Source organism: Ranitomeya variabilis, chromosome 2, assembly GCF_051348905.1.
Source record: "Ranitomeya variabilis isolate aRanVar5 chromosome 2, aRanVar5.hap1, whole genome shotgun sequence".
Lineage (NCBI taxonomy): Eukaryota > Metazoa > Chordata > Amphibia > Anura > Dendrobatidae > Ranitomeya > Ranitomeya variabilis.
Window position 1 is genome coordinate 971,621,277 of NC_135233.1, and position 12,110 is coordinate 971,633,386.

General features: G+C 45.5%; 1 protein-coding gene across 1 annotated transcript in view; it reads right to left on the bottom strand.

Moving 5' to 3' along the window:
- Positions 1–12,110, bottom strand: part of LOC143808314 (ceruloplasmin-like) — a 180,275-nt gene that overhangs the window by 79,552 nt on the left and 88,613 nt on the right. Inside the window, exon 8 of the mRNA XM_077290837.1 lies at positions 2,728–2,867. Within this exon, the coding sequence (XP_077146952.1) occupies positions 2,728–2,867 (140 nt within the window). The remainder of the gene's footprint in view (positions 1–2,727; positions 2,868–12,110) is intronic.

Sequence of the window (12,110 nt, forward strand, 5' to 3'; positions counted from 1 at the left end):
TGGTGAGTTCTGTTGACCACTATCAACCTGAAGACTGACACTGTGGATGAGGTGGTGAAAGCTTGTTTGGTCCTGCACAATTTTGTTATATGCAAGGAACAGATTTCCACTGATGACCACTCTGAAGAAACAACCTTGCATGATTATCAGAACATTGCTTTTAGAAGTGCTGTGTCAGTTTCCAGAATGAGGGACACATTTGCTGAATACTTTATTTCACCTCAAGGAAGAGTAGATTGGCAGGATGAGAGAGTTTGAAAAATTGGTCTTAGACCTTCTTTCCCCAAAGTATTTTACCTTCTGTACCCAAAATATTTTACCTTCTGTACCCAAAGTATTTTACATTTTTTACCCAAAGTAGTGTACCTGGTTGGGTTTTTCCCAAAGTATTTGACCTTGTTTTACCCACAGTATTGTACCTTGTTTTACCCAAAGTATTTAACCTTATAATTCAATAAATGAAAGACAAAATTTTTAAACCAAAAAACTGTTTTTTTATTAACAAATTTTTAACAAAAAATATTTATAAATTTAGATAGTGTGGAGTGGAGATAATACTGGAGGGGCTGTCAGATTGGGACACTTCGACATTGGGAGTGTGGAGAGAGGAATGTGGTGGTGGTGGTGACGGATCAGTAGGTAAAACAGGTGAAGGGGTGGAGAAAGAAAGAGAACGGGTGGATATGAAACCGGGAGTAGTGTTGGGAATTTGGAAGGTTTGATGGGTGGAGTGAAGTGATTGGGAGGCAGAAGAGGTGGTGGGTGGAGAAGAGGGTTGTATTTGGGGCATGATGAGTGTTGAAGGAGACTGTTGGTAGTGAGCAGGGACTTGAGGTTGGGCAGGGAGTGGAGGTATGGATGATGTTGTTGGGAACTGGTATGGGGCAGGATGCTGGTACGGGGCAGGATGCTGGTATTGTATAGGAGGGGGAAGAGGGACAGTGGCTGGAGGGGGGGCAGCTGCGGGAGGAACTACCAGTGTCGCTGGATTGAGCCTGACGTCGAAAACCTGATGTGTGAAAGTAGCCTTATACAGTAGATCCTGAAAACCAGGGTACTCGTGTCCTGTGTGAATAGAGCAATGGTACATATGTGTATCCACTCCTCTGTTCACTGTCTATGGGTGTAATGATTATACGTGCGCAGTATCGCTCCTCTAGAGCTATAGAAGTGGAAGGATCAGTGGTCACACATGCACATTATAGCTCCATTCCCATGCGAGACACAGAAACCACAGAACCTGTCTCATTAGGGGACTCATGAGAATCCTTTTAAGGCCGGGGTCACACTAGCGTAGAATACGGACGAGTGCTATGCGAGAAATCATTGCATAGCACTCGGACCAGTGTTAATTTATGGGGCAGATCACATCTGCGATTATTTTCTCATGCCGAATCGGCATGCAAGAACAATCGCAGCATGCTGCGATTGGCACCAAGACTCTGCCGAGTCTTGGCTCACTCGCACCCATATAAGTCTATGGTTGAGAGTGACACAATGCACATCACTCGGATATCATCCAAGTGCGGTGCGATATACGCCGAAGCTGGCAATGCAGGAGATGGAGAAATTGCTTTCTCCACCTCCTCCGCAGCTGTGCTCCGATCCTCTTTGTGCGAGAGGCTCAGAGCACAGACGCATGAAACTCTGCTCCTGCTCACAGCAGAGCAGGACCCGAGGGTCATTAGCATATCACATCCGATGCTCTCGCATTAGTTGCCATACGCTAGTGTGACCCCGGCCTAAAGGCCCCGTCTCACATAGCGAGATCGCTAGCGATCTCGCTGCTGAGTCACAAGTTTTGTGACGCAACAGCGACCTCCATAGCGATCTCGCTATGTGTGACACGTACCAGCGATCAGGCCCCTGCTGCGAGATCGCTGGTCGTGTCGGAATGGCCTGGACCTTTTTTTGGTCGTTGAGGCCCCGCTGACATCGCTGAATCGGTGTGTGTGACACCGATCCAGCGATGTCTTCACTGGTAACCAGGGTAAACATCGGGTTACTAAGCGCAGGGCCGCGCTTAGTAACCCGATGTTTACCCTGGTTACCAAAAAAAACAAACAGTACATACTCGCCTTTCGGTGTCCAGGTCCCTTGCCGTCTGCTTCCTACTCTGACTGAGCCGCCGTACAGTGAGAAGTGAGAGCACAGCGGTGACGTCACTGCTGCTCTCACTTCTCACTGTACGGCCGGATCTCAGTCAGAGCAGGAAGCAGACGGCAAGGGACCTGGACACCGAAAGGCGAGTATGTACTGTTTGTTTTTTTTGGTAACCAGGGTAAACATCGGGTTACTAAGCGCGGCCCTGCGCTTAGTAACCCGATGGTTACCCTGGTTACCCGGGTGCTGCAGGGGGACTTCGGCATCGTTGAAGACAGTTTCAACGATGCCGAAGTCGTTCCCCTGATCGTTGGTCGCTGGAGAGAGCTGTCTGTGTGACAGCTCCCCAGCGACCACACAGCGACTTACCAACGATCACGGCCAGGTCGTATCGCTGGTCGTGATCGTTGGTAAATCGCTTAGTGAGACGGGGCCTTAAAGGCTTGTTCAGGATCTGCAGAGATCTGCTGGAAAATGTACCCATCATACTTGTCATCGCTCCAATATCAATAGAGTATAATTTTTTCTTTAATATCAAACTGACATGTTGCATCATTTACTAATGCAGTATTATAGCAATTCCACCTGCATTTCTACTGACATGAATGATTAGGAAGAAATTACCTAGAATTCCAAGGTGTTCTTCTTCCTTCGATCTTTCCTTCCTTTTTGTAAATGATGAATCTGTGTATTCCACATAAACCACTTTCTTATAAGAGCCGCCAATTCTGTTTTCAGTTTGTGTAAAAAATGTAGCGGATTCACTATAAATTGGGAGAATTTGTTTATTTGGTGTTTGATAATAGAATATTATAATATTATAATAATGCTGTGTGTACAAAATATTTTGTAACTACAGTGCCTTGCGAAAGTATTTGGCCCTCTGGAAATTTTCAACCTTTTCCCACATATCATGCTTCAAACATAAAGATACCAAATGTAAATTTTTGGCACATCACATGGTCTTGTGCAGCCCATCACAGGCACTATAAAAAATAGAGCAGAGAAAGCAGTGGCAATTCTAGTGTTTTACAGCATAGGAATAGGAGTCCATAGCGCACTACTCATCCTTCTATCAAAGCCCCAGAAATACATTTCAGATTGTGCTGTACTACAGCAACCCTGAAGAAAATAGAAAATGGGAGTGATAGTTTCAGTTTATGAGTAATATTGAAAAGATTCAAGCGATAGGGAGGTGGAGGATCTGCAGAGTCTGACTGAGATTTGATTGATTTGTACTATACTACAGTATCACATCTTTATAACAATTTTTTTTTTCATTCATTGTGGTCTACAAACAAGGAGGGCAGTTTAATACCCCTCTATCCAGATGCTGGTTGGGACATGGAGCAGAGGTGCATTTACTATACCCTGAGTTATAGTATTGGACAGGCAACAGATGTTTTTTACAGGATAATAGGTGATTGGTATAATGTCTGTAGTCAGTACGTTGTATCTAATATACCGGTCACATAATATCCTGTATACAGTATACTATGTGCACAGAAAAGAGATGCAATATACAGAATAATGTGTGACTGATATATCCTATACTATGCTCTTTTCATGTTGTGGAATTCAAGTGCACATTGCTGTGTAAGTTTGTAAAACACAAAAAAGGTATTCAGCAGTACCACTTTGCACAGCCATAGATGATAATGGTCAGGTGAAGTACAACTATGTATAAGTTTGACCATTCTCACATTAGGTATATGTGTTTTTGCTTTTACCGCATTTCAGAAAACCTATATGTGGCTGAAAGGGAATCTGTCGCCCCAAAACTCAATTTAAACTACTTATACAGTACTATGGGGAATTTAGCACCTACAAAACTCATACCTATATGCATTTCACTTCTTTAGTTTTTGTAGAAAAGAAAAACATTTTATTGTATATGTAATTGAGTGCTGCTTGGTGTACCCTTGGTGTGGAAAATATGTCCATACACCATTTCAGTGTCTCAATCAACATTTAACGAAAATCCCTGTAGCTCAATTAACAATGCTCATGAAGCAGTGCCTGAATGACACCGCCGGGCAGAACTCAAGTACGGTACAGTAGACAATGAGGCAGAAACAAAACACTAGCTTTATTGAAGACAGAGGATTTTATGCTGGAAAATAAGACTAACAGTTCTTATAATGATAACAGCAATAATAAATACAAAGAGAAATAGCGGGAACGTGTCACACAAGCTGCGCTCCATCTATGGCAATACAAAGTACAATACATACAGTATAAACAATTTCTATAGACTGCTCTCTTCAAATTCCTACCTGGCTCCCAATATTCGGGCCGCACTGTTACAGCGCCCTAACTAGAGAAACCTGCTCTATACGGCTTCTTTCACACTTGCGTCGATACGCGGCCGTCGCTAAGCGTCGGCGCAACATACTGACAGACGTTGTGAAAATTCGGCACAACGTGGGCAGCGGATGCAGTTTTTCAACGCATCCGCTGCCCATTCTAAAGTCCAGGGGAGGAGGGGGCGGAGTTTCGGCCGCGCATGCAGGATCCGACGTACGAAAAAACATTCCCTTGAACATTTTTCCGTGACGACGGTCCACCAAAACACGACGCATCCAGTGCACGACGGACGTGACGTATGGCCATATGTTGCGATCCGTCGGCAATACAAGTCTATGGGAAAAAAAACGCATCCTGCGGGCACATTTGCAGGATGCGTTTTTTCCCAAAACGACGCATTGCGACGGAGGCCAAACGACGCAAGTGTGAAAGTAGCCTACCCTACCGCAGTTAATCTGCCCGATGTAGTGGAGCAGAGTCTGCTGTGTTGCGCACTTCCTTCAGGTTAACGGTTCCGTCTTCTTCCAAGTCCGGGCAAGTCTCATCCCACTTTCAATGCTGAAGGGTCACTGGTGCCACAGTGTTAATTTCTCTTTCCAGGTTACAGGTGCTTGGCTGTACTATGAGACCCTATCCTTCTGACATGGTCATGCTAGCCAATACTGCAATAACTGGGCATTATCTTTTCTCTTAAAGCGGCTAATTTGTTTAACAGTCTCTCGACCTTCAGACCCCCTATGGTTCTGTCTTCCTGACATAGGCAGGGATCTCTCACTGTCCCCACTTCCAGATAAGACACTTCCTACTTCTTGATCAAACCAACACACAACAATCTGCAGGGTTGAAAGGACAAGTCCAAGTGCACACAAATCAGAGGACAGCATTGTCTTTCAAAGTCACACTGTAATTAAGCTCTTTGCAGGGGCTAACTCCCTACATGCCTCCCCACTTAAAGGCGGACGTCCTCAGCCTTGCTGTATAGCCAATGGAGAAGGATCAAAGATCAAAGACCACTTAGACAGCAGTGGCCGGTTGCCTACAATACAGGTAGAACAAATAAACTTATTAGCAGCGTACCTATTTGGTGAAACCCCTGCATTAGGCCTACTGGATCACCGGAGGTCTTGACTATCTTCAATGGGAGCAAATACTGTAGGACTGACAGCAGAAGGTTCAGGCAGAACCTGGGGTTCCTCTTCTCTGTAAACTGGAAATGGTTTTGAGTTGGGAACTTTGGCATCCATGGGCTGAGGACAGTCCGCAGCTTCAGGAATGGTCCACCAGTGTTCACTTGAGTCGCTGTCAGGGGAAGTCTGCTCTGATGAACAAACAGGTGGAGCCGCTCTCGGGGCAGATGTGGGATCTTCAGACAAGCATGGCCATAATTTTCCTGTATAGAGTTCTTGGAACAGACTCATCATTTTCAACCTGTACTTCATAAACCAGGACGTTGGGTTAGACTTTCTTGATCACTTTGTATGGTTTCACCTCCCAATATTCATTCAGCTTGCGTTTGGGACATTTTTCCCGCACCAGCATCCAGTCCCCAGGCTGGAGCGTAACTTTCTGGACTGTAGGTCGGCTGTTATAGGTTTTCTCTTGTAACCCCTGGCCTGTTAGCCGGCGGATGGTTCTATAGCCGCTGACAGTATTCTTTCACCCATGAGGTGGTAGATCATTTGAACAGATCCTCTGGCTGTTCCAGATTCAGTTTGATGATTTCTTAGCTGGCTCTACCAAACAGTAGCATGTACGGGGTATAACGTGTCTTGGTGTGGACCCTATTTTTATAGGCTAGTCAGGCCAATGTGATTTCTTGTCTTCCTCTAACATTCTCAACATTTGAAGCAGAGTCCGTGTAAAGAACTTGCATGCTCCATTCCCTTGGGGATGTTATGGGGTTGTCTCGGACCTTTCGATGCCTTACAGCCAGTACAGTTCCTCCATCAATTTATCCTGAAAGCACGCTCCCTGGTCTCAGTGGATCCACTTCAGTCACCCATAGACCTGGATGAAATCTTGACAGACGACTGGTTCAGCAGTCTGGTTCCGAGTTGGGGTAACCACTGGAAATTTGGAGAAGTGGTTAGCCATAACCGGAAAGTACTGTGGACCTCTAGTTGATTGTCTCATGAGGAGGTAGTCTATCATTAACACTTCAAGAGGTTCCTTAGTCTGTATGGTCTGTACAGGTGCCCTCTCTTCTGTGCTTTTGGTGAGGTCACACACTTATCATCACTATCGGAAAAGTTCTTCAACCGTGGCCTCAAGCTGCAGGCAGTATAGGTCATTCTTCCTTGTCAGGTATTTTTCGCTTGGTTACCCAGCCTTTTATTTGCTGCAAGCCTGCATCTTCATCTTGTACTCGCTCCAATTCTTGGTTAGTTCTCACTAGTGTCTTGGGTAGAGAGCAGGCCTCCCCATTTCACTATGCCACTAATGACAGAATTGTGAATTGGTCCGGAGTTTCCTCTTCTTTCAGGTGTTCATCAAGGTCCCTTTCTGGACTTTCGAAGGTTACCCTTGACAGGCCATCAGCATTGGTGTTCTCCATGGTGGAACGGTATCGAATCAACAAGTCATACTTTGCAAGACGAGCTACCCAATGCTGCTCCGGGCTCCCAGCTTGGCAGTATCCTGATGGGCCAGCGAATTGTTGTCAGTCAGCACAAGATTCTTGGACCATGCCAGGTATTTTGCAAACTTCTCCATTATGGCCCACAGTAGGACAAGGAGTTCATGCCAGAAGGAGCTTTAGTTGTGGGGGTTTCGCTACGCACCCCATATGGACCTACTTGCATAAACAATAGCCCTTTTGTGCCCATCTTGCAGCTGCGAAAGGACTGCCCCGAATCCATAGAGACTGCCATAAGTGTATAAGAATAACAGATTATCGAAGTCTGTATAAGCCAGGATGAAGGCCGATGTAAGGGCTTCTTTCAGGATCTGGAAGGCCTCCTCCTGTTTCTGTTCTCATCATTTGCTTTGATTCTTGAATACCCCATCCGTCCCCCTTAGCAGGTCGTTCAGAGGGCCTGCTATTTTCGCATAGTCCTTATTGAACATTTGATACTACCCGGCCAATCCAAGGAAGGTTTTCAAATCCTGCAGGGTTCTGGACACTGGCCATTGCTGTGTTGCAATTAGTTTGTCTTGAAAAGGCAGAACTCTATCCTGAGACACATTATGGCCCAAGTACTTGATCTCCTTCTTGAAAAGATGGCAATTCTTTAGCTTTACCTTCAGGCTATGGGCCCGCAATCGCCCGAGTACATGCCCAAGTCTGTTCAGGTATTCTTGAAAGGTAGCTGAGTACACAATTATATACTCCAGGTATATCTGAGGAGGGCCTCTTCACTTTGGAGGGGTCTCTCTTTTTACTCTAGGGACAGACTGGTTGTGTGATTGGGATAGGGAAAGATAAGGTGGTGTGGGGTGTTGAGGGACAGTTATTTAGGGATAGATAGGGACAGGGAGGGACAGTATTAGGGATAGGTAGATAGTTAGCATTGTTAAGTTAGATAGAGTAGGGTTAGGTAGGGGCAGGTAGGGATAGTTAGGGTCAGCTTTTTGAGGGACAGTCTTAGTTGAGTAGGGACAGGGTGTTTGTGTTGGTGTTAGGGTCAGGGCCTCTTCAGACTCCTTTTTCCTGGTGGCGGGCTGGTGTGTGGCACAATTAGCTTTTTGTTTTGTTTCTGCTGAAAAATTATGGATATTGGGCTTGCAGGTGCTGAACTTGGGCCTTACAGGTTTCAGTTATTGTTTTGTTTCGTGATATGAGTATAACATATTATGCAAGTTATGTTCTGTAAAGTGTTGCTGTTTAGTTTGTTTTACCATGTGTATAATTTTTCTAGTTTTTGTGTGCATAGTTAGTATGATGTGGGGGGGGTGTAGTTTAGGTTGGGTGGGGGGTGTATGGGGTTGTGTAGGGGCATATGAAAAAAAAAAAAACATTTAAAATTAAAAAAAAAAAAAAAAAAATGTTTTGAGTTATAAGGGCATGAACTTGCATGGACCCGTGGTGGTGTTTGGAAAGGGCATGGACTAATATGGACCTAATATGGACCTAACATGGACCTATGGTTGAAGTGCGGGTGGAGGGGGAAAAAAAAGTGTTTTTGTATATATTAGGGTTAAGCTGTGTTTTGCGGCCAGTGAGGCCATCTTTTCTTTTGGGCAGTATGGGCCAGACTTTTATTTTTTCCATTGAGTATGAATGGGGGAGGTGTGAATGTGGATGAGTGGGTTAAAAATTTATGTTTTCTATTTCCTTTTCTTTTATAATTAAAGTATACATTGGTAGTTTCCTGCTGGGGGTCCTTTGAAGCTGAGTAAGTTTTTTAAGGACGCAAGTTTAATTTATGGACATTAGTTTTATGGACATTTTTAAGGCTGGTTTTTCAAGTTAATTTTAGTTTAGTTCCCTGTTTTTTGTTTATTTATTTGGTGTTGTTTTGTATGTGTTTTTGTACTTTATTAATAAAAAGAGTTCCAGGTATATCTGAGTGGCTTTAAAGTTTAGGTCACCCAGGCACTTCTCCATCAGTTTCTTGAACTTACCTGGTGCATTGGATAGTCTAAATATCATTCTGTTAAATTCATACAGTCCTATATGGAGTATGAACGCTGTCTTTGCCTTGTATTTTTTGCCACAGGTATCTGCCAGTACCCACTATCTAGATACAGAGTGGAGAAGTATTTAGCTTTCCCTAGGGTCATCAGGGACTCCTTAATGTGAGGCAGGAGGTATGAGTCTCGCATGGTGTATGCATTCAACTGCCGGTATTCCAACCAAAAAAAAATGGTTCCATCCTTCTTCTTGACAAGCACTACTGGGGCTGCCCATGGACTCTGGCTACTCTGCACTATTGCCGAGTCCTACTTCTGTTTCAACAATGTCTTTACATCCTGATACAGCTTGGGAGGTATCTGTCAAATATCTTTCTCGGATCAGAGAAGTGTCCCCCATCGGTATTTCATGGGTGATGGCATCTGTGCATCCAAAGTCATCAGCATGGCGGGAAAACACTGCCTGAATCTCCCACAGCATATCTTAAAGTGCTTGTATACGATCCAGATCAAGCTTCTTTACATCAACGCCCATTTGGGCCAAGATTGCTCACCCATTCCTTTCTGAGGTTGGGGCCTCTTCTGTTTTGGCATTGACTGCCAGGGACCACATGGTATCATCTATCAGAGCTAGGGACCCTTCTTTCCGACTCAACACCTTGCCTTGGTATAAGTACACATGAGCCTGCTCCAGTCTAGTCCAGACTTCTATCTGTCCCACATTCAAAGCTCTGATGGGTACTCATTTATTATGGACCACTGCCAGTGTTCAGGATAACAGGGCATTCTGGCCTACCTCTCCCATGCCCACTGCTTCAATGACCACCTCCAGTCCTTCAAGGTTGCAGAAGTTTCCCACATGCAGTGACAGGATGGTCTCACGACAACGAGGGAAGGTGAGATAAATCCTTCCTAGCATTCTGATAACTCCAAAAGATTGGTGTACTGGGACGCTCTCTTGTGTCCCACGGATGTGGAATGCCTTCTGGGTGGGTTTGTGCAGAGTGGCCTGTTTCCAGTAGCAAGACCCCCGTTTAGCGAACATGATCTGGTCCAACTCTTGCAGGATATTCATGCTCCTTATCCCAGGAACATCTCTGAATTGCTTGGAAACCAGCAGGATGCCTTTTCTTCCCACATCTTGTCCACATAGGTGCACATTCATCCACATGACACCCATGATGGGGTCAGTTGCTGATTAAAAGCTGTTACTCAGTTCAGCATCTCCCACTCTGGCTTGGCAATCGCTTGAAAGTAACGGTTGCAGTACGACTTTGGCATGGTCAATGATCCCTGTGACCCGCTATCCACTAAGCAGTCCACTGGGATGCCTTCAAACTCAGCTCGCAGGATGGGACACCCTGCAAACAGATGTTGAGACTTGTGCTTGGTGGCTTGTCCCTTCACCTCTCCCGCAGGTTCTGGGTGTCCTTGGAAATCACTCAGCTACCCTCTAGCGAAGAGTCTTCTACTTCTATACCGTCAACACTGTGCATCCTGACGGTCCTCTCTTCACTTGTGTGCAGGAGGTGCCCTTAGAAGCTGATTAGCTGGCATCGGTGGAGGATACTGGGGTGGCAGATAGATCGGCTCAGACTAGGGCCCGCCGGTAGAGGACATTGAGGAACTTGGTGGAATGGTCCACATACCTGCATACAGTGTCGCACTGGAGCACCTTGGGCCCACCAGAGAAAATCATTCTTGGGGCCCACTACATAGCTACATAGAAATAAATACAAGATCACCAATTGTGTGGTAAAAAATGCTAATATCAGGGTACAATATAAGGTAGTGCATGTCTTAATTATGTAGCAGGGGGTTGGGGTAGCCCCCTCATAGAATATAATGTAGCCCCCTCATAGAATATAATGTAGCCTCCCTCATAGAATATAATGCAGCCCCCCTCAAAGAATATAATGCAGCCCCCTCTCATAGAATATAATGCAGCCCATCTCATAGAGTATAATGGAACACCCCACAAAATATACATAATGCAACCCCCTCATAAGGTATAATTCAGTCCCCACCATAGAATATAATGTAGCACCCTCATAGGGTATAAAGCAGCCCCCCATAGAGTATACTGTAACCCCCTTATAGGGCATAATGCTGCCCCCCATATAGTATGATGTAGCCCCCAGAATATAATGTAGTCCCCTGAGAGAATGATGCAGCCCTACCACAGAAAATAATGTAGCCCCCCCATAGAGTATACTGTACCCCCCTCATATAGTATGATGTAGCCCCCAGAATATAATATAGTCCCCTGAGAGAATAATGCAGTCTCCCCACAGAATATAATGTAGCTCCCTCATAAAGTATAATGCAGCCCCCCTCATAGGGTATAATGCAGCACCTCTCCACCTCCATCATTGTTCTCCCCTCCACCCCATCAATGCCTTCTCCCCCACCACCCCTATTATTGCCCTTTCCATCACCTCTATTATTGTCTTCTCCACCATAACCCCCATCATTGCCCATTCTGCAACCACCATTGTCTTTTCCACCACTACCATCATTGCCCTTTACACCACAACCATCATTGCTTTCTCCCTCACCACCCCCATCATTGCCCATTTCAACACCCCCATCATTGTCCATTTCAACACCTCCATCATTGCCTTCTCCCACCACCATCATTGTCCTTTCCACCAGAACCATCATTGCCTTCTTCCCCACCCCCCATCATTGCCCATTTCACCACCTCCATCATTGCCTCGTTCCCCACCACCCCCGTAGTCCTTCCCCACCATCTCATCATTGCCAATCTCCAATACACACATCTCCAATACACACACAGCACTGCACCACTCTCTCTCACTCACACACACAAAGCACCGCACCACATACACATGCACACACACACCACCGCACCACTCTCTCACACTCACACACAAAACACCGCATCGCACCATATACACAGATGCACACACACACACGCAGACAGACACACAGCACCACTTACCTCTCGCAGCACATCCTGGCAGCCTCTTCCTCGCCAGCAGCTTTCTGTTTGAAACAGCCATGCGCTGAATGATGACGTCATCCAGCTGCGCTGTCTCAGACAGGAAAAGCCAGCTTTGTGCAATCATGTACTACGGAGGACAGAGAATGAACTTCAATCCAAT